At 37.7% G+C, this 25,707-nt stretch overlaps 2 protein-coding genes and 1 pseudogene across 2 annotated transcripts; all 3 read right to left on the reverse strand.

Annotated features, from left to right (window-relative positions):
- Positions 1 to 28: 28 nt before the first annotated feature.
- Positions 29 to 19,356, reverse strand: LOC128392159 (chromodomain-helicase-DNA-binding protein 7-like). Its single transcript, XM_053352139.1, is given in 10 exon segments — positions 29 to 3,057; positions 3,138 to 3,263; positions 3,330 to 3,542; positions 3,631 to 7,739; positions 7,742 to 10,026; positions 10,132 to 14,524; positions 14,990 to 17,164; positions 17,464 to 17,625; positions 17,738 to 18,063; positions 19,202 to 19,356. Coding segments are annotated over 9 exon segments (14,937 nt in total). The 5' UTR covers positions 17,778 to 18,063; positions 19,202 to 19,356; the 3' UTR covers positions 29 to 1,623.
- Positions 19,357 to 20,928: 1,572 nt separating this feature from the next.
- LOC128392195 (deoxynucleotidyltransferase terminal-interacting protein 1-like) lies at positions 20,929 to 23,091 on the reverse strand (annotated as a pseudogene).
- A 492-nt stretch (positions 23,092 to 23,583) lies between these two features.
- On the reverse strand, positions 23,584 to 25,395 carry LOC128392170 (hyccin 2-like). Its single transcript, XM_053352151.1, is given in 5 exon segments — positions 23,584 to 24,040; positions 24,123 to 24,324; positions 24,326 to 24,403; positions 24,484 to 24,986; positions 25,066 to 25,395. Coding segments are annotated over 5 exon segments (1,311 nt in total). The 5' UTR covers positions 25,294 to 25,395; the 3' UTR covers positions 23,584 to 23,740.
- Positions 25,396 to 25,707: the final 312 nt, after the last annotated feature.

Consider the following 25,707-nt stretch of genomic DNA (forward strand, 5'->3'; position numbering starts at 1 on the left):
GTTCATATTTAATGAATTGAACTTCGTCTTCTTTTTAAACACTAAGTGCAAGTTTTATTTTCAGTTTATAGTCACGGGATTTACAAGGGGATTAAGGGGATGAGAAAATTTGACAGTGGGTGTGGTAGTTGATTAAAGATGATGATTGGAGATTGTGACAGTTTCTTTTTCTTTTTTCATGTCTTCTTATTGTTGTTGCGTCATTTTTGTTTTCTTTTAGTTGTTGTTATGAAATACATTAGGCCCAATGGAACATTGTTTTTCTTGGTAGAAGTGGTCAAGAGATTTGTATTTATACATCAATTGCTGGTGGATTGGGACGGGGACAGTTGGACAAATTATCATTGATTCTTGGGATGGACAAGGATTATTGCCGATCATTTGCCGCATCTTTTTGTTTGCGTCAGTTGAACGCAGACAAAGGGATGGAAATAAAAGAAAGAAGAAAAAAACAAGCAATATTATATATCAATCAGAGATAATTAATTAAACACGGCAATAGAAAAGGTTCGAGGTGAGGGAAGAAATAAAAATGTCCAGCAAATGGTAAATTGGGGCTTTTCAATTGTTGCTTTTTGGGTTCTAAAGATGTTGATGTTGTTGTCGATGAAAATGATGATGAGGATGAGGATGATGATGATGGTGATGATGATGGTGGTGGTGATACTGGATAAAATGAGAAATGACAGATGATTATGCAAATGAGAATATTTTTCCATGATAATGAGGATGATAAATATGAGGATGAAGATGCTGATCGAGACATAATGTTAGTTAACAATTGGATTAGTTGACGATTGGTCCTTATCTTCAATCTAACAATTGATCAACACATCATTAATGTCCGATGTTCATTAAATTTGATATTGGATGGTCAGAATATAATAATAATGGTGTCATGCTTTTGGAGAGTAATAAGAAGAGGGCAGAGAGGAAGAGGAAATGATGAGGATGATTATGATTATGATCATGTGGTGAGAGAGCGATTTACAACAGCAGCGATGATCGAAGTGGAGATAATGTTACAACTTAAAAAAGGTCGAGTTAAGAACTTTCAGTAGAATTGAATTTAACATAATTAGGCAAAAAGGTTTGAAAGAATCAATTTTTCATCTTTTCTTAGCAAAAAGACTGTACAAATGAAACATTATCTATCTTTCGTTTCTTTTGCTTTAGATTATTTCGCAAATGTCCAATATAACAGATGATTTAAATATGAATGAGATTACAGGTTGGGATGTGTTATGGTTAAGAGATGCAATCAAATGGTCGATCCTGAAACACTAAGATAAAAATTGTTATGAACAAGAGGAAAGGGCAAAGATAAACGATGATTAAGTTGATTTTGGTTTTTGAGCAGCTCTGGTTGTTTACCCAAGTAATAATAATAATATTCGAGTTCACTAGCAATTAGTTAATTGTTAAACAAGTTAAAGTTGTCGTGAGGAGATTAAGATATTGTCCAGCCTTTTAAATGCTGAATTCGCCTTCAATGGTAATCATGATGATCAGAGAGTCGATAAAAAAAGCATTTGTTGCTCACAATGAAAATTATCACAGATTTTGTTTACAAATTATCACCTCCGTTTGTTAATCTAATCAAATATCTGGAAGCTTTTGCTTTCACTTTTTCCCTTTATTCACAGTCGGTGGTGATTTCATGCTCGACGCCGAAGATGTTGACCGCCGTTGTTTCCCTCTTCTATTGGCACCATCGTGATCTGCTCCCGAGTCCATGTCGGTGTCAGTGTCAAGGTTTTCATGCATATCTTCAAGTTCACCGTTCAAATCATCTTCATCGTCTTCTTGTCCCATCAGAGATTTCAGACTTTCGTCATCAGAGTCTCCGAGACCCGAGACTCCGCTCATGGAGGGAGCCATTGACGATCCGCCGGTGGGCACATTAGGTGTTGATATGCTGGATGATGAAGTGGATGCAGTGGGTAAAGTGGGAGGAGGTGGACTCTTCATGGACAACGAGGGTGATGCAGAAGCTTTTGAGTGTTTGGATGACGACGATGAAGGTGCTTTTACATTGGCTGATGAGTTTGAACTGTTTTTAGATCTGGAGTGGCCGGAAGAAGAGGATATCCCGCTTTTGGAAGCATGTGATGAAGAGGTTGAAGCAGATGTTGTTGTTGTTGAGGTAGATGCGGTTGTGCCTAATCCTGGCATGTTACCTAATCCGTTCATAAGTCCTGATTGCGCCGCTAAAGATGCGAAATGAGGGGAACTCATTGGGATGTTCCCGAGTCCGAGGGAATTGTAATATGGAAAGAGGTAGGGAAATGATCGATACGCATTGGATAAATCATTCAAATTCAAACTCGGATTTAGTCCCAAGTTTGCATTCGGATTTTGGCTCTGACTTTGGTTCTGATTCTGATTTTTGGAACTTGAGCTTTTACTACTTTTATGACTGCTACTTGATTTCTCGGAGCCACCGCCACTTTTACCCTTCTCTTGACTGCTCGATCCTCGGTCCGTCTTTTTACCTTCATTTCCCCCAAAGTCACCAATGGACATCGGATTGAAACCAGATCCCAAACCAGGGAAATTGAGACCGGAAAGACCAAGTAATGAACTCGTTAGTCCCATGTTTGAAAGTCCAGGGTATGGGAAAAGCATTTGCGATGCATTGGCAGCTGAACTGGTGGAAGATGTTGCGGTCGATGAAGTTGAGACACTGTTATTATTACGGGAACTTGAGGAAGATTGACTGGGATTAGTTGCCGCTGCGGCTGCCGACATGTAACTATTTGGATCCATCAACAACTTTTGGAAAGCATAGCTGTTTAGTAAATTAGGGTTGATATTAAATGGAGCTAATGATGAAGGCGGGAATCCAAAACTAGAACTAGTTGATGGTGTATTTGTTGATGATGCAGATGCAGAACTTGATGCTGCTTGATTGGCCAATAGAGAGGCGGCTGTTGCTCTTCGTGGACTAACACCCGAATCACTGTGTTTAGATCTACTACTTTCTCCAGCCTTTCGGTCACTTGTTCGAGTTCGAATTGTTGGAGGAGGTGGATCTCTAGGTGCTTGTTGTGAAGACTGAAAGATAATTCAAATTGCACATGAAAATTTAGTAAAATTGAGATAAATCAACAAAAGGGATGAGTAAAGTGACTTACCATTGCTTTGAGAGCTGGAAGGTTTTCTCTGAGTAGAGCGGCCCATTTAGGGTCCATTTCATACATTGGATTCTTTTTTAGAAAATCAGGTAATTTTTTGAGAGTTGGAGCTTTTGATCCAGTGAGCTAAATCCAAAAGAATAATGATGATTATTAATCAAATATAAATATGGAAAAACATTAATTACGTACCTTCTTTCCATTTAGTTTGTTTATCAATGGTATGTGTTCTTCTCCAGTCAAATTTTGTAAGTTTGGCAGAGATGAAGAATGAGAAGATGAGGATGAAGCTGGAGGAGGTTGTTGAATCGGCTGCACTTTCGGTAGTGATTGTTGGGGTGTATTATCGGGCTTAGAACGGCGAGAGCTTCGTTTTTTACTATCTGGTAACTCCAACAACTGAGTCTATAAAGTGAAGATGAAAAATTAATGAGTGAAAACAACGAGTAAACTAATGGTAGTTTGTTTTGATTATAAGTGGAAGTTAACTTACATTTGCAGCTAAAGGCGATGCTCCAGATAATATTGCAGCGGCGGAGGCAAAGGTTGGATTGTTCATTAACTCGGGATTTTCAGCAAGGATTTTCTTTAATTGTTGTACAGCATCTTCCTTAAAAGCTTTATCCATTTTAGATGAGCTTCCCTTTCCTAAATTACCAGCGATATCAGCTGATACTGATTGTTGGTGGTGATGTTGACGAGAGGATGAAGAGGAAGATGAAGATGATTCTCTATGTCCAGAACGAGGAGGATTGACTTTCGGTGGTGGGAAGTTTGTCTTTTCTGGAGGTTTCATTGATAAGTCTCGAGTAAGAGATGCAGATAAAGCTGATGATGATCGAGATGAGGAATGAGCGGCGGGTGGAGTTCGAGTTCGATCTTTTGGTGTAGATGATCGAGTTTCTACTTTATCCAATTCAGATCTTGCCCTCATGTCCCGAGGTGATGGTGTTGTTGGTTTACTCTCAGGCACAGGATCATCTTGTTTCTCTTGCATCATTTTCTTTCTTTGTAATAAATTATTAGCAAGATCATCAATTCGTCTTCCAGTACGTTTACCTGTTTGTCCCTTTTTACCGAAAGTGGGTGATGTTAAACATGGATCATCATCTTTACAATCTTTCTTTACTGGACCACTAAGGTCAAGTACCGATGAAAGAGACACTGGTGTTGATGATCGTTTAACAACCTTATCAGGAGCTGCTAAAGGTTTAGATCCTGGACTCATGTGTTGCATTCCAGGAACAGGCTTAGTGAATCGCAGGTCAACGGTGTCCAGATTTGGTATTCGTTTGGTGTTGGAAACTGAGTGAGCAGCGGGAGGAGCTCCCAAAGATTTGCTCGAAGACGATTTATTTGGAAGATCGGAAATGGGTGGTGCAAGAGGTGTTTTAATCGATGATGATGAAGCGAATGGATGAACTACAGTTGGAAGATGATGGTGAGAATGTGAGTGAGAGTGAGAGTGAGAATGAGATTTACTTCGACCCTCTGAACCATGAGATCGATTCATCAAAAGAGATGAACCTTTATCCTCATTAACAAGTTCATTTCGGAAGTTTTGAAGTGACATTGAAAACAATGGTGGCAACAGAGGAGGAGTATTGATCATGGAGCTCATATTGGGAGTCATGTTTTTCTTTGAGGATTGAATATTATTGTCCGATTGTTGTAGTAAATTTCTTAGTTTAGCTCTTTCCGGATGTTCCATTTCATAGCGACCTCTTCGTCGTCTACCTCGAGATCGAAGTCGCCCTCCGGCATCAATCATACCAGAAGCATTAGCGACATCAAACATAAATGGATCAGGTGAAGGTGAAACTGACTCATGTCGAGGTGTATTGTCGGGTGTTTGTTGTGGAGTTGCCTCTCTACTCATACTGGAAATGCTCACAGGAGATGCCGCTCTCGGTGAACTATCGGCAGTCGCAATACTTGGTGTTGAAGGTACAGTTGCAAGAGCTGTGAATAGAGCTTGTTTAGCGAAAGGCCAATCGTTTTTATCGACGCAGTGACAAATTTGTTCCAATCGAACAATTAACACTCGTTCTTTTGGCCATCGAATGAAACCTCGACTTGCGAAATTGTCAGTCGATTGGTTGAAGAAAGAAGCATCGTTTTCTAAAATGCTGCCTGAATTGACCAATGGAGCCTTCGAGTCCATTTGCGACACTTCCTTCTTGATAATCGTGATCTCCATTTGGGTGTTTCGAGCTACAACTCTTTCTGATTTTCTTTTACCTTCTTCTTTTGATGGAGATTCTTCGGCAATCTTTTCTTTCAATTCTTCGACCACTTTAACGATCTCATTCGATCTTTCGATGGATTTTTCATCATCTTCTTCGATCTTACTTTCTCTTATTTCCTCTTCTTCTTCTTCTTTCTTGGATTCTTGTTGTTCTTGTTTTTCTTCCTCGGATTCCACAGTTGATTGTTTTCCATTTTCTTCATTATCATCCTTGTTTTCTTTTTCAGTCTTTTCTTCTTCTTCTTCTTCTACTTTTTCTTGGTCTTTTTCTTCAATTTGATCCATTTTTTCAACTTCACTTGGAGACTTTTCTTTGTCCTTTTCTTGTTCAACAGTTTCATCAGTTTCTTTGATTTCGTCAACTGATTTCTCTGTTTCCATAGGGACTTCATCTTCTTTAGTTTTATCTTCAGAAGATTCTTTATCAGCTGTTGACTCCTCACTTATTTTATCGATGATCTTTGAAGATTCATCTTCAGTTTCTTCAACTGACTTTTCTTCTCCGGGTAGAACAGTTTCTTCGTTGGTTTCGTCCTTAGTTTTCTTTTCTTTGTCTTCTTCTTCTTCAGCTGAAACTTTCTCTTCTTCTTTCTTTTCATCATCAGTTGTTTTATCAACTGTTTCTGACTCTTGCTCAGCTTTTTCTTCGACTGAGGTTTCGTCCTTATCTTCAGTACTTGGTGTCTCTTTAGGATCTTTTTCTTCATTCTCTGACGCTGAAGTTTCTTTTTCTTCCTTTTCAGGATCTTTTGCACTTTCGTCTTTATCTAAGCTCATATCAGTCACTTCTTTTTCTTCTTCTTTTTCTTCCTTTTCGTCATCGATTTCTTTGGTAGGTGTTTTGTCATTTGGTTCTTCAATCTTATCAACTTCCATCGATTCAGCTTCGGTTGACTCTTTTTCTTTAGTTTCAGAGTCTTTAGATTCTTCCACCAAGTCATTGGTTGTTTCTCTTTCTTTGTTGTCAACTTCTCCTTCTCCTTCTTCTTTCACTTCAGCTGGAGTGATCTTCTCATCTGTTGCTGTTTCTTCAACAACAGACTTTTCGGTGGTTAAATTGATCTCTGTTTCCTTCTCGATCTCTTCGATTTTCAGTTGTTCCTCTTGCTTTTCAACCTTGGCTTCTTTAACCTTTGGCTTCGCTTCAATCTTGTTGATTTCAAGTGTTGTATCTCTTCTGGATTCAACTTTAGTCTTTGCCTCTGCTTCATCATTACGGAAGATTTTCATAAATGATAACTCAGGATCGTTCATCAAATTGATATCCAAACGATTGAGACCATATTTAGCAGCACCAACAAGAAGGTCTTTATCATGTCGACCACAAATCCACCAATCAGGAAGATCAATTGACATTTGACACAAGTTAAGTCTCTCATCAAGTTCGGGATGAGGTAAAATCTCTTCGCGAATTTTACAAAGAAGCTCAATTCGAGCAAGAGCTCGACTTGCCTTATCCTCTGAAATTGGATCAACGAGGTAGTTGTAGTTTTCCTCTTCGTCTGTAAGAGGACGACCGGTGACCTTTTTACACATGGCAAAGAAAGACTTGTAATACTCGGTAAGAGATTCATCTGATTTCTTGTCCAATTTGGACATGAGTCGAAAACGAGACCAATCATATTGACCAGTCTCTTTGTTGTAATCGACACCATAGGAGATGATAGTTCGATAGAAATCAGAGTCATCTTTCTTGGACCATCTTCTCTGAGCCACTTCTCGTCTCTTCTCTTGCAAAACAGCAGCACTGCGTTCGAGTCGCTCTTGCTTCTTCACGTTACGTTGATAGGCCGAGATGAGATTTCGGAATCTCTTGTTAAGGTCAGAAGACGATGGGAAAGGATTGACCATTTCTCCAGAAATACTTGACTCTTTCGCTTTAAGCTCTTCATTCACTCCCGACTCATTGACAGAAACACCTTCAGGAGCTTCTGTTTCATCTTCTTCCTCTTTGTTGATATCGTCCGATGTTAATTCAGCCATCAAAGCAGTTCCATCGGGTGGGCCGCATCGACTCAAGAAACACAAGGCGGGATCTAGTCTCATTCGATTGTAACGATCGTAACCATGTTTAAATACTCCCATCAAAAGGGATTTATCAGCATCTTCATCCCACCAACCAGGTAATCCAGGGTAACCATCCCTACTTGGCGGAGAGAAAGGAGCTTCTACAAGAGATTCCTTGCTGATTGGTTCACAAAGATCACCAAATATCTCGGTTTTCAAGTACCACAACAGTTTGAAACGAAGCAGAATTTTGTTACAAATTTTACTGATGTGACTTCGATAGTCTTCCGGCAACAAAAGATCGGGATTGAAAAAATCTTCTTTGGCCCATTCATAGATTGAAAAGGATCCGAAGAGTCAATTGGTTGCACAATTTGCTGAACTACAGGAGGTGATTGTTGTTGTTGATTCTTTGATTTCTTTGATCTTCTTTTAGACCCACTTGGAGATGGTTCTTGATTCTCGTCTTCGGCCATTGTCGTTGACTTGTTACCTTTACCTTCTTCCATCTTGTAATCAGTTGGAGCGATTATTTCCCAATAAAAAGATGTTTCTTTCCTCTTATCATCTCCTCGCACATTTTGAAGACATTGTAACATTATCACTCTCGCGACATGTTCAACATCCTGTAAGGTGATGTGTCTCTTGAATATTCCCGTTTCAAGGTACTTGTCCCATCGACCCCAACCATAACAAAGTAAACCCTTTTCGACTTGGTAACATTCAGCTTTAGTCCAATTACCTGGAGCAAAGTCTTCCATGAATTCGTCGTCTCGTTCTCGTCCTCGTTTACCTTTCTTGAGTTTGAATTTGGTTCTTCCTCCACGAGTCCGATTCGAAACATTTTCTTCGTCTTCGTCACTCGAATCGGCATCAGAAATTTCCAACATTTGTTCATCTTGACCAAACCTTTTTGTTTGTGTTCTTCGTCTTGGTTCTTGGACAATTAAATCATTTTTACCGGTAATTTCTTCGACATCAAGCTGCGCTTTTTTGGCCCATTTTTCCCAAAAGTTTGGATCATCGATTTCGATATCCGATCGATTTTCAGAGGCAGCAAAAGTCGCTTTAGAGAAGGTACTTCCTTTCTCTTCGCTTTCCAATGTGATGATTTGCGTTCGTCGTTGTAAAATCTGGTCGATGTCTTCTTCGCAAAATTTATCTCCGGCATTGTCATCATCCATTATCGCTCCATAAGCTCCTTTTCGGAGTAAATCTTCAACGTCACTTTTGGATAGTCCATTTTCACTCACCGTTGCATTGCTGTTCATTGATTGTAAAACAGCTCGATCCAAGCCGAGTTTTAATGAGGCCTTGTCAAACATTTCTCTCTCGTAAGTGTTGCGACAAATTAGTCGATACACTTTAACCATTTTCGATTGACCGATTCGATGACAACGAGCTTGAGCTTGCAAATCGTTTTGTGGATTCCAATCAGAGTCAAAGATTATCACAGTATCAGCAGCGGTCAAGTTGATACCCAAACCACCAGCTCGAGTACAAAGCAGGAAAACAAATCGATCAGAACCTGGTTTCGAGAATCTGTCGATTGCTGCTTGTCTCATGTTACCTCGAACTCGTCCATCGATCCGTTCAAATGGATACTTGTTCTGAACCAAATAGTCTTCCAAAATGTCCAGACAACGGACCATTTGGGAGAAGATGAGAACTCGATGTCCATCAGCTTTCAGACGAGGCAACAGTTTGTCAATAAGCACAAGTTTACCTGAGGCATGAACAAGAGCATCGAGTAAAAGTGACGATGAGTCCGGTTTACTTTGTCTGTATTCAGAAATTATTGATTCTTCTGCTCCATTGATGAGATAAGGATGAATACAACACTTTCTCAATTCCATCATGGTGTTCATTAGATTGGGAATATTTTGTTTGCTGTTTCCTTTGGTCAAGAATTGGAAATTTCTTTCCAAAATAGCTCGATAGTATTTCTTTTGGACATTGGTCAGTTCCACTTCGATAATGGTCTCTTCTTTGGGAGCCAAACTCTTCTCTACGTCTTCTTTCAATCGACGTAACATCATCGGTTTAAGAAGAGCTTTCAGTTTGTCGACTTGATCTTCCGTCTTGAGATCACCAAATTCAGCGATAAACAATTCCGAAGATGCGAATTGACTTGGTTCCAAGAAGTTCAGTAGACTGAACAGTTCTTCAACATTGTTCTGTAAAGGAGTTCCAGTTAAGAGAACTCGATGTTCCATATTTAAGAGTCGCAAACCTTCAAGAAGTTTACAGTTTCGGTTCTTGAGACGATGAGCTTCGTCGATGATACAAGCTCTCCAATGAATTTCCCGAAGTTCCAAACAATCAGTTAGAACCACTTCGAAGGTTGTGATCATCACTTGGAATTTGAAGAAACCTTCATATCTTTCACCGTTTTCCTTTTTGTAGTACATTTCATATTCTTGTAACATGTTTCGACTCGCGGAACTGCCATGATAAGTGATCACATTAAGATCGGTCCAGGTTTCAAATTCTCGTTGCCAATTACCAATCGTTGAAAGAGGCACGATTATTAAGAAAGGTCCAGTTATCCCGAATCGGAACATTTCAGACACAAAAGAAATCGACTGAATGGTTTTACCAAGACCCATTTCATCAGCAAGAATACAATTACGTCTAAGCAAAGAGAAACAAATATGAAAAACATTAATTAGAAAATTAGAAATGAAAGTAAACATTAGCAATTACTCAGTATCATCATTATGAGAAATTATGACTTACCCATTATGCCAACAAAACATCAACCAATTGACTCCTTCTAATTGATATTCTCGTAAAGTGTTGCCTGATTTGTAGACAGGAGAAGAATCTAATTTCTTCCATTCATTGGCCTTTGGTCTCTTCTTTGGTTTCCATTTATCTTTTGGTGGTGGACTTTTGAACTTCCAGAAATGAGCGATTTTCAATGGATCCAAATCATCCTCTAGTTCCCAAGTACTTTCTTCATAAGGTAACGCTCTCCATTTAACTAAATAATGACGAACTATTCTTTTCTTCAGAACTTTCTTTGTGCGTTTAACAATCACAGGTTTCGATTCCACTTCAGAAGAAGCTTCAGTCTTTTCTTCGTCTTTCACTTCTTCGTTTGATTTATTTTCGTCTGATTCCAATTTAGACTCTTCAGTGACATCTTTCTTTTCGTCAGTTTCTCCATCGACCGAATCCATTTTGTTCTTTCCATTTTCATCATCTTTGACATCTTTACTATCTTTCGATGGCTCTTCGAGATTCTCGAGTATTTCTGATTCGTCCTTTTCTTTGATTGAACTTTCACCATCTTTATCTTTGCAATCTTTCATTTCGATGTCTTCGTCTTTCTCCTCAACAGAAGTTGTATCAACTTTAGTCTCTGATTCTGATGATTGTTTCTCACTCTCATCAGTTTCAGAATTCACTTCAGTCTTTTGATCTTCATCTGACTTATTATCACCGTCGATTTTAGATGATAATTCATCAGCTTCTGGCATAATTTCTACAGGAGCGATCGTCACTTCGGTGTCAATGGTTGTTTCAGATTTATGAACTTTGTTCGCATCTTCACCTTCTTTCAATTGATCACCTTCACTCTTTTCACTCATTAAAACTGGAACAATTTCCACTTTGGTATCATCTCGGGAATCTTCATCATCTTCACCGATTTCAACCTCTTCTTCGATGGTTTCTTCGATCTCTTGTACATCCAGGATTCGATCAACTTCAGTATAATCAGGATTAAATGGTTCATCGTCCAAAAAGTTTATGTCGATTTCACTTTCTTTCTTTTGTTTCCATCGCTTAATCTTCTGGTTCACTCTTTTATCTCCCATTTCCAGTTCTTCTTCAGTTCTCCATTCACAATGGAGATAAGATAAATTCTTGTATTTGACATAATACTCTTCGATTTTGATCTTTTGTCCTTCGGCAATTTGTTCTTCTCCATCTTCTGCCTCGATTTCCCGCTCGCCCATTCGCGAGGCCATGATCTTATCCACGACCATCGTATCTTCGGCGATTTTGGTCACTTGAACATTGGAATCTAAAACTTTCTTCTCGCCACTTGCCCCTTCGCCTTTTTCAGCGCTGTTTGAATCTTCCTCTGACAGATCAAGATCAATATCATCCGTGTACTTTTGTCGCTTAGTATTACGAGCTGATCGGCGTTTGAGTGAGTCGGCCAAAGGATCTTCGATTGGAGATGGTGGTGGAGTCTTTTCAATGTCCGAAGCATCAGATGACCCCAGTCGCTTCCGCTTCTTTGATTTACCAAATTTAAGCGCAAGTTTCGGTAACTTTTTCTTACTCTTACCAGATCCATCTTTCAGTTTGGGCTTCGCTCTGCTGGGTCGCTTTTTCTTGCCTTTTGATTTACTTGCTGAACCATCGGTAGTATTTAAAGTTGTATCACCGTCGATCGTTGTATCTTCAGGTTGTCCCTCACCTCCTTCTCCGATCATTTCCGAGGGAAGAGTCGTATCTTCGGCTGGGTATTCTATAGGAATTTCCTCTTCGACCACTTTCTTCTTGACTCTCTTTTTCTTCTTCTTTTTCGTCTTCTCTGGCTCCCCTTCTCCTCCTTCTCCACCTCCCTCACCTACTTCGCCCATTTCTCCACCTTCTACAGCTGTATCTTCACTTTTAACTACGTTTTCATCTTTCTTTTTTCTCTTGCGTTTCTTTTTCTTGTTTTCTTGACCATCTTCCGAGAAAAAAGTCTGATGTCCACCCTCACTCATGAATGGACCCTCGTCAAAAGGAACCGTGTCTTTCAGCTCTTTGGCTTTGCGTTTCTTTGCCTTTCTTTTGACGGGAGTACTTGCGGGAGTCTGTTCTTCATTAAACTCCATCTTACTGATAACTACACCATCGTCACATGTATTGTCAGATAGTGTGGTGGGTAATTCTGGAGGAGGTGGAAGAAGTTGAGGCACTTCAACTGGCGGAGGAGGAGTTGAAGTTTGATTTGGAAAATTTTGCCCCAATGATGATACAACTTCATTGGATAAAAAATCCTCTGATTGAGTTGATTGTTGTGCTTGTGATAGTAACTGTGGTGTCGCTCCTTGAAGAGGAGGAGGCGGAAGTGGTGGTAGTGGTTGAAAAGAAGACTCAACTTGCGAGTGTTCAATTCCATGTCCATCCAACGCTTGTGCTTCGGGTTGTACCTCAGTTTGATTAATGTTTCCAGGTTGAGTAAGAGAATTGTCATCTCCAGTTATACCATAAAAGTTATCACTTGTTAAACTAGGATCACGAAAAATATTTAAATTATCATTTGTCTCTCCCGTCTGACCATCGTTACTTGTTGTGCTTGCAATTGTCTCCGATGAAGATGATTGATTAATGTTTTCATCGTGAACACTTTTGGTGAAACTGTTTTCGGGCTGAATTTCTGAGGACAAACCGCCAAGTTGGTCAGTTTGCTCTTCACTTGACTCTAAACTTGCATCTTCTTGTTTTTGTTGTTGTTGTTGCTCACGCGGTTGGTGTTGTTGTTGAGGAGGAGGAGGGAGAAGATGTGATTGCTGTTGCATCGAGTCAGTGTGTTCACTTATTGGTTGTGATGGTAACGATGATTGAGGAGGTGGAGGTGGTGGCGGTGGTGGATGAGAGGGATGAGAAGGATGAACAGGTTGTTGTTGATTAAGTTGAGAGTCATAAGGAATTGAACTTTCTGGTGGCATCGGCTTATAAGCCGACGGATCGTTTCCCGGAATCCTTGAAGGATCATGAGATGGCGGTGGTGGATACATCATTTCACTTGGAATATCTGGACGAGACTGAAAATCGGGGGGAGGCAATTGACCAAGACTATCCATTTGTCCATACATATCAGATCCTTGAGGACCCAAACCATGCGAGGGATGAGGTGGTAATGATGATGGAGGTGGTGGAGGTGGATAAGACATTGGTCCTCCTCCTCCACCCATACTTGGGTCAATTGGCATTTGACCTCCAGGACCTTGTGTTGGATATGAATACATGTCACCTGGATTACTTCCCATTGAATAAGATCCATCATAATTTGGTGTCATTGGACCGGACATCATTGAAGGTGATGCTCCCATACGAGATTCAGGAGAGCTTCTTGCTCCCCTTCCTCTGCCCCTTGAACCCGCTCCTTTCGGTGCTCGAGGAGCTCGAGGTTTCTTTTCTTTCTTCGGCTCAGCTGGATCTTTCCTTGGACGACCTTTTCCTTTCTTTTTGGCTATTGGTGGCTCTTGGTCAAATGTATCTCCATAAGGATCATAAGGTTGAGATTGATTCATATCACTGTTACCTCCATATTCATTTTGATTCATTTGATTAGACATCATCGGTCCCATTCCTGGACCTTGATTGTAATTTTGATTATACATCATTGAATCAGGACCCATGTAAGGCTGATTCATACTCGAGTCACTTGTCATATTCATATCATAACTTTGATTATATCCACTACCATAATCCCAATTTCCTTGTGATGGGTTACCTCCAGGTTGATTAGAGTACATATTAGAACCATCAGACTGTTGTTGTTGTTGTTGTTGTTGTTGTTGTTGTGAATGCTGATGTTGAGGTTGATGTTGAGACTGTTGTTGACTCATATTGTAACTCGATTCACTAGGACCTCCTGACATGTAGTTTGAATGATATTGTCCAGGATCCATTGACTGGACAGTCGACTGACCAGGACCAGGACCAGGAGCACTTAGATCATCTCGGGATGATCTCGATGTCAGTTCACTTGATGATGTATTCGTCTTGTCACTCCTATTATCACCACCAGCGTTGGCGGGACTTGTTAACACACTATAAATATTATTTGAATTAGATCCATCACTTTGTGCTTTTCCATTATCACTTTTACTTTCAGATCCACTGTCATCCTTGGTGATTTGTGGAGATCCATAAGACGAAGTCTTATTTGCATCAATGTTTCTAAAGTTAAATGGTGACATTGGTTGAGATTGCTGATTGGATCCTGGTGTTCGAGGAGACATGACATTCTTATTAACAAGATCTTGTTTTGGATTTGATTGACTTTGATAATTTGAATTATCAATGGAAGATGAATTTGATGAATATGCTTGATTATCGAACATTGAATATTGCTGTCCAGTCATTGAGCTTGAATTATTACTTGACGTTGTTGATGCTAAGGAGAGAAGAGAGAAGAAACAAAAAGAAAAAGATAATGATAATGATAATAAGAAATAGAAATAGAAACAAATAAAATAAAGAAAGAAAGAAAGATCGAAAGAAAGAAAGAAAGAAAAAGAGAAAATAAGGATCTAATTATCAATAAAATGAACAAGACAAACTGAAGAATCGATTAAAAGTTATAACTTATTACGTAAATATCATCAATTATAATTTCCAGACTAATCAATAATTACTATTGTATTATTTAAACTCAAAGGTTGAATATTTTCACCTCACTTATCGACCAATTATAATAATCATTTTACAATGACGACATTTTGTTTATTAATCTCGGAATCTGGAAATGTTGAAATCTTGAAATCTAATTGATTAAATGTCATCACAAACCATGAATAACTAATTGACTAATAGAGCGCGAGTAGAAACAATTAAATCAATTGTCAAACAAGTGACTTACTTAATGATCGTGATAAACCAGGAGATGGAACCTCTTTACTTTGAGATGATTGTTGTTGTTGTTGTTGATCAATTTGAGATGCTGGTGAATAAGGGACAGAAGAAGCCATTGGAGATTGAGTATTGGACATGGAGTTTGACCCTGGGCCAGTTGATGGTTGACCCGGAGTGGGTGGTGGTCTCCATGATGATGAATTACTCTGAGGGTATCCCGAGTTCCCTCCATAATAACCTCCTGGACCAGAAGAGGCTGAAGATGGGGATGGAAATCGAGGATACAAATTCGATGGTTGTTGTTGATCTGCTTTCTGTGAACCATGAATATTATTGTTGCTGCTTCCTGACATATAATAAGGATTGGAAGCGCTGTTGTTGGATGATGATGACGATGGTGTCGATGAGATTATTGAAGATATTGAGTTGATTTTATTACTGCTGTTTGCTGCTGTTGAAGATGATGAGGAGGATGAAGAAGAAGAGTTAAGGTGAGGCATGACCATTTGTTCCAATTGTTGAAGACTATTAATTGGTGTTGATTGATGTGAAGATAAGGGACCATGAGATGTGGATGAAGATGCAGATGATTGGGACTGTGGGACTTGTGAAGATGAAGATGATGATGATGACGATGCATTATGAGACGAAGATGAACCTGGTGGACCAGCTAATCCACTGGATTTTGAACTGTTACCAGGCGAAAGTCCTGGACCACTAGGACTTGTTAATGAACCCGAACTTGGATAACTGCTTGTTGGACCTGACGTTGAAATCGTAGTTGACCCTCGATCTGGTGTCCGTGATGTTGGCGGCATCGGTGACCCTGCAGGCGGTGTTGGTGTTGGTCGACGAGGTGACATACTAGTTAGAGATGCTGCACTGAACGGCGCTCGATACCCTGGACTATTGGGTCCAGTGTTGGGACCTCCTGTCGACCCAGAGCTCATTGTATAAGGTGAAAGCCGACTTGAAGTCTCACTATACCCCTGACTAACACTGTATCCTTGATATTGCTGTCCTGGGTAATTAACTGACCCTGGAGGGACACTACTACTACTAGAACCTGATGAACCAATCATTCCTCCACTTGTTGACCCGCTGCCACCACCACCACTTCCCGTTGGACCAGAACCAGGACCAGGACCAGGACCAGGGTAACCTAAAGATGTGTAATGAGAAGGTGGTCCTGGTTGAGATTGAGGTTGTCGAGGGCCACCATTGTTACCACTGGATGATGAGGATGATGTTGAGTTTCCTTGTGATGCACTTATATTTTGACTATAAGAAGATGTTAAATATGGTGATGGAGGTTCGGATGGAATGAAACTAGTCAATGAGGAACTTTGTGCTCCCACTCTTCCACTGCTAGTACTGTAATATGGTCTCGTGGGTTGAGCTTGTGACTGTGATTGTTGTTGTTGTTGTTGTTGCTGCTGCTGTTGTGATGACTGTTGTTGCTGTTGTTGTTGTTGTGTTGGAGGCTGATGAGGTTGCTTAGTTGGTTGCTGTGAATGCAATGAGCCATAATCACTGGCACCAGGCCCGAAAGGAGATGGAGGTGGTCCTTGCCCACTACGAGAACTACTTGTTTGTCCTGGAGGTCCGAGTGAAGATGGAGGTGGTGGACCCACTCCACTAGTGTTATAACCATAAGGAGGTCGCTGTTGCAAATGACTCATTCCTTGATTGTGCCATAATCTTGTACCAGGTCCTCCTGTTGGTATTGGTCCGTATGATGAAGGATAAGGTCCTGGATATGGACTCCCAGAACCTGGTCCTAGAATCGGTGACAACATCCTTTGATCATTATAACCACTCATTAGACCACGAGTTTGATAACTACTGGAACCAGGTAACGATGTTAAACTGGACTGAGGCACACCGATCCCTCCATTATGTTGGGACATTGGTCCAAGAGATGATGGACCACCAGGACCACTTCCCATTGGAACACCTGGATAACCACTACTAGGATGACCATAACGAGAATCATGCTGAGGATAGTGACCACTTCTCATGGCCGATTGTGAACTTGCTCCAGGAAAACCACTACTTGCATACTGATCATGAACTTTCATCGCATCACCGAGACCACCCAAAGGTACTGAACCTGGAGGCATAGGTAAAGGTGCACCAAAAGGGGGCAAAGATCTTTGAGGTAGCCCATGACCACGAGCACCTGAGAGAATAAAGTGAAAAGTGAAAAGTGAAAAGTGAAAAGGAGAAAGTAAAAAATAAAAAATGAATTAAAAATCCCTCGCAAAGTTGACAGAAAACATTTCATTGGATATTTGTTTCTATTTCTATTCTTTGATCCATCAAATGACTGACAGTTGAATATAAATTGAAACCAATTAAATGGATAATAAGCTTTTGTTCTATAGTACAAAAATTCCATTGTAATCCATTCATTTCATCTAATAGACAAACTCAATAGTCACTCAAATGGTGACATTTAAGAAACAGAAAGAAACTCACCATGTGGAGGAATCATTCCATAACCAGGACTACCTCCGATGGCACTTGACGACATCATTGCGGCCATTGCCGCGTTATTTGGTCCAGGGGGTTGCTCCATGTTCGGGCCTCCGGGATTATTATTTGATGGGTTACCAGTTGGCGCATAACCTGGATGGTATCCTAGAGAATGCAACACATTATTAGATTGTTTTAATCATTCTCATAATCATTCTCATAATCATCATCATTATCATATAACAATTGATTGCAACCAATCAGATAATCTACTTACCAAAACCATCACCAAGTAATTGGTAATCGCCCATTGACATAGGGAAATCAATACCTTCAGTTTGATAAACAACTCAACCAGCATACAAACATTTTACACAATAAGACCGGCAATGTAAACATTAGATATTTCACCTTAAATTATCAACTGTTTTTCTTTAAGAACCATGTATCCAATTAAATTATGATAATTAAATTGACAATTTACAATTTACCACAATTTACATTTGATTTGATACCATAAATAATAATAATAATAGTAATGATGGTTGAGAATGTAGTGATGTATTAAAAATTGGTAATGCAATAATAACTTGTTCCTTAAGCCTGTAGACAGAAAAACAGAAAGATGGAGAGTGTGTGAGAGAGAGAAACAAAAATTTAGAAAGAGAATGAAGAAAGAGATGCAGAAAGATAGGAAAAGAAAGGAAAAAGAAGAGAGAGAGAGAGAAGTGAGAGTAATGAGAAGAGACAAAAAACCAAACAATTAATGGGGCTGCCATTCAGCAATAATAATGGAAGATAGGTGAATATAAGAGAGAGAATAAGAAAGATAGAAAGAGAAGAGTGAGAATTTGAAAAAAGCAGAAAGAGAAAGAAAGAGAGAGAGCAAGCACAGGAAAGGAAAAGATCAGTGATCCCAAATTCATTAGCTCCTCCTGTCTAACCACAATGAAATCTTTCAAATGAATATCGGAAGGCTGAATAGACTATTATGTAATTTCAATTCTCCAAAAAAAAAATAGAAATTTCTTTATCATTAACAAGTTATTAGCCGATAATTAGTTGAATATATGATCTAGATAAAGAAGGGGAAAAATAAGAAAATGAGTAAATATTTTGGCTCACTAAATTCTCTAACAGACTCTCTTATCTATCTTGAAATTGGAGAAAATCATAAAATGGCTTCTATTAGTTGTTCTCACTATTCAATGAGCAGAAATTCATTTTAAACATAACAAAATTGTCTACCAAGATGAAGATGATTTTATGTGAGAAAAAAAAGGTACAAATGCAATAGTAAACAAAGATATTAACTCTAGAGAAAATAGTATCAAAAGGGAACCCAAACCGTTTCAATGTGAAGGTAAAAATCTCACTAGAAAAAGAGAGAAAGAGAGAGAAAGGAAAATGATAAAGAAAACAAGTTGGTTGCCGGTAGAATGTTAACCAAAAACTGTCATTGATTTAACGAACAAAATTTAACCAAAATTAGAATAGAAAAATTTGTTCCATCTAGAAAATTGACAAATTCTAATCATATCTTCATCATAATTTTCTCATCTTTTTTCTTATTCCTCTTATTCTTCACCTCTCACTCTCCCCTTTACACAACATACACACTTTCAACTCCTCCTCAAGCAAAAGAGAAAAGAGAGAGCGAGAGAGAGAGAGAGAGCAGACAGATGAAGAGAAAAGGAGAGAAGAAAAAAGAGGAATCATAGAAAAGGAAAACAAAACTTACCTTTTTAAATGTTAACCGAGTAATTGGATTAATCCGATATAAATAATATCAAGTTGTTTACACAATAGAAACACAATGAGATACAATTAAACAATATAATTAATTTAAATTAATTGTCAAAGTAAAATTATCTTACAATTCCTAGAAATTAAATCCAGAAAAAAAAATATAAACTCAATACAATTCTCAGTTTTCCCTCTATCGGTGTAAAGACGAACCAATAATAAGAAAAAAAGAATAACAACTAACGCCATCTATTGGAAAAGAAATTCAATCAATCGAAATGTTCATTGTGATAACAATTTCTATTCAATTATTTTTTTTTAATTATTAATATTTAAACAAATGAATTATTAATAGAATAAAGAAAAATGATGAATATGCATGTAGTTGAAACAATTAGGTGAAATAATCGATTGTCTTGAGATGGTGTCAATTGTGAAAGGTTTGAATTTGATTGGATGATTTGATTGTGTCCATGATTATTTAATCTTCATATTGACCAAAGCTTTGATTAGTAAATTGTTTGGAAATAGAGCAATCAATTTGTTACGCATTTGATTAGACGAAAGTGCATTACAAATACCATTTTGAACTCCGATAATTAATACATGAGCAAATTTAGAAATTAAATCATCATCTCCACGTTTAGATAATAGAGTTGCAATATCGATGACAAATGGTGTTGATAATTGTTGAAGTTTCTTATTTTCAATTGATTCTAAAATGTGAAAATGTAAATCAGAATTTCCTTTCCCTTGACCAACAAGTGAATAGCGTATTAAAGGTTGACCATTAAAGATGATCTTTTGATTGTTACATTCATTTAGAGATATTAACCATCTAGTAAGTAAATGGGTTGAGATCATTTTCTTTTCCGGTGAATTTGATGTGGTTGAACTTTGATTAGAATTGAAGAAACCTTTGTCAATTAGAACAGCAGCAAAAGATGGACTACTTTCCGCCAGATTTAATGGTAATTGTTTAATATCGTAATCACTTAATTTAATTTGCTCTTTATCCAAGTAAATTGTTGAAGCTGTGAGAAGTGATTTACTATTAAGGCCAATTGCCAGTGAAACCATTTGTCCAATGAAAGAGGCAAGATTTTTTCTCAATGGAACTGGAAACAATGTGGCTAAAAAATTAACAGCTTTATCCTCATCATCACCCAATTGTTCACAAATTGAATAAATCAGGTACAATCTTTGAATTGATAATTTAGGATCATCTAGTTGATTAATTAAACCATGAAGAAGCTTTTTACTTTTTCCTATTGATTCTTCATTCACATTGTAATTGGTGATAATCCATTGAAGAGTTGATTGAATCGTCGCATTCATTTGTTCACGAGAATCCATCTTTACATATAAACAAACACAAAGAACAATTAAAAATAATAATATAAATCGAATAAAAAAAAACAATTAGAATAGAAAATTTATCTTCAAGAAATTGGAACAAAAAAAAATGAGATGCAAAGAAACGGACAAGATTCAATCAGTTAATTTCTCTTCTGATCAACAGAAAGCTCACAATTAAGAATCTGCTCGAATGTTGGTGGTTCTAATTGTTGTGAGAAGAGAAATAAATTACCAATAAGATAATTTATTCAATGGAAAATCAGTGAAACAATTGATTGAAAAGCTTCCGAAATGTTTCAAGTTTTGTTTACTTTTTTTGCTCTTCCAAAGATCTGACAAGTTGGAAAAAGGCGCCACATCCAATTGAGAGTTAAATTGTCGATTTTATTAAATCATTTAAATTAGAAAATAAGATGATAAATGTTTTGTTTTCATTAAATAATTCACGTTAAACTGAGGTCAGTGGGTAGTTGAGAGATTAACATTTCAGGATTAGGACTTAAATCGGTTGGTAAAAGGGATGAAAAAGGTGATCCATTAGCTGATGAAACACCAACAGTTGAGTTTAAATAATCAAGATGAACGACTGGTGAGGGTTCACGACTTTCATTTTCCACCTCATAATCATCTAAACCTCCAGCATTGGAATTGTTACTCGCCACATCTGATGAGACATCACAATTTTCACCAATTGGCTCGGGTTCTATTGTTACTCGAGGTATAACATGAGGTTTACGAGCTTCATTCAACGATCTCATCATTTCACTTTCGTTTTTCATCGCGTCCATGGTTCGTCTCATTTTCAGGATCATTGCCTCTGGTACAGTGAATCCACAGCCCATGGAATTACCGTCGACTCCGGGTGCACCTCGGTATTCATCTGATTCTAATAGATTCTCAATATCTTCTTTAATTATCAGGTAAGCTTTACCTCCAGCCGGTGGCATTAACCCATGTTCATGGAGCCAATGTTTATCATCATGATCGCCAATATAACGGAAAAGATCAGCGTGTTTGGTATATAAACGACCTCGAGTAGCACCAAAACCTAAAGCTTTGTTGGCCTTTGATCCAAGTACAAATTTAGTCTCAGTGGTTAACCTATTTGATTCCCATCGAGGTCCCTCTCTCTAATATCGAAACCAGAATTACCTTTAAAGTGTAATCTATTGGCGAAACCCGATGATCGAGCCTTTCCAACCCCAGATGAACCTTTCAATTTTTTCCGTTTAATTGGAGGCGGACGAAGATGATGTTGTGAATTACTTTCTGAATCTGATTCACAGTCTAAAATTGAAGCGATTTGCGGGTGAGATTGACGTTTATCACCATGATGACGTTTCTTTGTAACCGGAGCTGTAACATTATTCTCATAATCTGATCCGTTTTCAATTAATTCACCATTTAGAGGACTACAAGCATTTAATGCACTACCAATGTACATTTTTTTAGCTTCCTCAAGAATTTCTCGACAAGCAGCTTGAAGATGTTGTTCCGAAACTAAAGAAAATGAGAAAACAAAGATCCATGTAAGAAATACATACAAAAGATAATCAATATTGAACTTTGAAATCTAATCAAGTTGTAGGAAGAAATTTCAATGGTTGATTCTCATATGAGTTGGTTTGGATGAATTACCTGAATTAGCACCGAAATTTTTCTTAATATTAGTCATTGAAGGTCTAAAGTATCTTTCAATATATTTTGTAGAATAGTGTTTATCTCGTTATTGATACTGTTCTGAAGAGCTTGTCTAAGTACATTAAGCGATTTCGCAGCGCCTGTAACAATACCAATTCGAGCTCTATTCATAACACTACGATAGCTAACTCGATTTGAAGATGCATTGGTGGGGAAATTGAGTAAATTCAGAGTTCTCATATGATATGTTCTAGTCCATTCCCTTAGATCCTCTTCACTTGGGTTAGATTGGCCATCATTTACACGATTAATTGATGAATTATAATCAGGATGAGTAATAGAACTTGAATTTACAATAATACTTGGAATTGAGGTATTACAGTTTGTCACTGATGCTGAGGTTGGAACTGTGGTAATACTGGTAATGGAATTTGTTGCTGTAAATGATGATGAACATGAAGAGAAAGGTAAAGTTGATGATCCATTTCCTTCACAAGAATCTATATTGGTCTTCGTCTCCATTTTTCTTTCCATCCTTTTTTTAACCTTTGAAATGCGATTTTATATTCAAGTAGATCATTAATCCAACTAAGTGATTAGCAAAAACAATCAAAAGTAGATTATAAATCAAAAATCAAATCAAGAAGAAAACAAAACAACACAGAACAGGTAGAATGAGATTGCATGAGAAAACCAAAAGAGAAACAATTGACCAAACAAAGATAAATGAACCAATCAAAGAAAGAAATGATTAATAGACATAAAATTGGAACTTTAATCTACTAGAATTTACTTAATTAACGAAGAAAAAGAAAAGTAATCAGCACAAAAAGTGAAAGAATCGACAATTTAAAAGGATAATATTGACAATCACTTGATCCAGATGAGTAATAGAAAAGAATGAAAAAGAAAGAAAAAAAGAAAGAGAACATTGAAAAGGGAAAGATCAATAATCTCGAACCTTAAACTCAACCTTAGAATTTAAAATGAAGAAAATAATTCAGCTAAATTTAATTTAGAATTAAAAAAGAAATTAATGTTCCAAATAGAATTTGAATTTTTTCTTTCATTCTTCTTTATTCCTGAATGCATTTAAGTTAATGAGTGAAAAATAAATCATTTTGATTTACTGATTGAAGCAGCAAAAGTTCAAAAGGAGATGAGATACTTTTTGATTGTTTGATTTAAATGATAATTATAATAATAATAATGAACTAAGTCTGTGATTTTCTGCAACTGATTAAACAATCAAATCTTTCGAGATAATTTTGATCAATTGGTAAATCGACTAAGAGTTTTCAGTGATGATTGAGATGATCAATTACCAATCGATTGGATTGGACATTGATCAATGAAACAAGTTACATTTCGTGTTGGTTGTTTATTTTGAAAGAATAAAAATTTTTTTAATCAGTTGAGTTGAGAAAAGTTAGTTGATTAAAAAACACTTGATAAAAGAACAGTTAAAATTGTTATGATTGTAAAGACTATTTGACAATTGAGATTATGAAATAATTAAATTGATGAAGCTCATTTAATCTCTATTCATGGAAGACGCTGGTCGAGAAGCGGGTGATAAAGTTGCACTTCTCGATTCATCGGATTCAGGGGCAGTTGAAGATTCTGGAGTTGGACCACCGACGATCGGAATGTCCTCAGGCAATTTTGAAGGTTTAAAAGTCGCCGCTGTTGTTGGCGTTTTATTGGAAGCTGTCGCAGTAAGAATAGTTGATATTGGCGATCGAACATCACTTCGACTACCTGAAAGATCGGGTTCAGTATCGGCATTTGGATTAGGGTCAATTTTAAATGAATGAATCATAGCATTTGAAATCTGAAAATGAAAGAAAAAAACAATAAACATAATCAATTGAACATCATTTTCAATAAATTTTCGAACAAAAATTTGTACTGACCAACAAAACATCAGTCCAAAGCTCTTTGACCGCTCGATTGTGAATTTGCTGTAATACTTTCGTACCAAGGTCAGTTATTCCGTTATAGAGGAAAACATAGACACAACGAAGCACCTCAACGAACCAAGGACTTTCCAATTGAATTCGAGCCAAACCAACACCGAACATTTCATTAAGTGTCATTACGCCTGAAGGTGTTTTCTGCTGCCACGGCCGCTTTAGCAACGGAAAGGGCATGAGCTTGTTCAGAGGGTGATCTTGGTCCACTCATTTTCAACAATCTGGAAAAAAAACAAAACATTTCGTTAGCACAAAATAAGTGAAACATGAAAATCGCAGGTACAAAAAAAAGAGGACTCACTTCAATGCGACCCTACACATGACCTTCCATGAATTTTTACTAACATAATTTAAATTTTGATAATAAACTCGAACCAGAACGGTCATTGTTTTACTTCGGTTACTTGCATGTAACCTTTCAACCTGTTCGTAAGGTCCAAAAGTTGGAATCGGCTTATCGGGTAACGAAGTTTCCAAAAATTTCAAAGTCTGTTCGGTGAGATTAGCAGGTCCCGGTGACGAAGTACTCAAAGGTGTATTGTGATAGATTGATGGTTTACTCAGATCGGGAATTCTCATGGTCACTTTTTTCGGTTTTCCCTCTTCATCGACAATCTCCTTATTATAGATATTTAGTAAACTCGCCTCGACACATTTGTACTTTTTCCTTCCCTCGGTGGGAATTACACTCGATTGTAATAGAAGGCACATTAAACTTGGAACATAATTAAGTACATATTGATGTAATTTCTCACATTTACTTGACCTGTAAGCGTAAATCCATTTACAAATACTTTCCAAAAGCTATTCAGGAAAATAGAGAGAAAAACAAATTTGATTATTTTCAGACAAGAAAACGATTACCAATCAAATCAAATCTTACCTTCTCACTGATCTTGAAATCATCTAGAACGGTGTAAACAGCATTTTCCAATTCCTTGTTCTCAATTAACTTATCAGCTAATTGATTTAGTTGAACTAAATCATCTTTCATGCTGTTCCATTGTTTATCAAATTGACTGTCCCATTCTTGGACTATCTCAACACTGTCTTTCGTTTTAATTGGTGATCGTTGTTTACCTGTTGATGATTTGACAAGTAACGAAGCCATTGAATTAGGTTAATCACAATTAACAAACAACTATGATACAGGAGGACAAGGTGACTTGGTTGACAGTTGAACGTTTAATAACTAACGGTTGTTGTTGCTTTCGATCATCAAATTAACGATTATCATCAATGATCGCAGGAAATTTCGATGTCGCTGATTGCGAACCAAAAATCGATTTTCAGTCTCTTTCTTTTCTCTTTCTTTTTCCATCGTAACTTCCCCTCCCATCGAACTGTTTCCTCTTTCTGATTCTCTTTCTTTTCCTGTGTCTTTTTTTATTCGACAGAAATCGAAGATCATCGATTTTGATGAAGAATTTGCGTCACAATCGATTATTGGAAAATCTATCAATCGCACATCACTAACCCTTTATTGTGGTGAAATTATTTAAATCACGGTTATGACTCACAACTT

Source organism: Panonychus citri, unplaced genomic scaffold (assembly GCF_014898815.1).
Source record: "Panonychus citri isolate SS breed McGregor unplaced genomic scaffold, ASM1489881v1 Contig00136, whole genome shotgun sequence".
NCBI classification, from domain to species: Eukaryota; Metazoa; Arthropoda; class Arachnida; order Trombidiformes; family Tetranychidae; genus Panonychus; species Panonychus citri.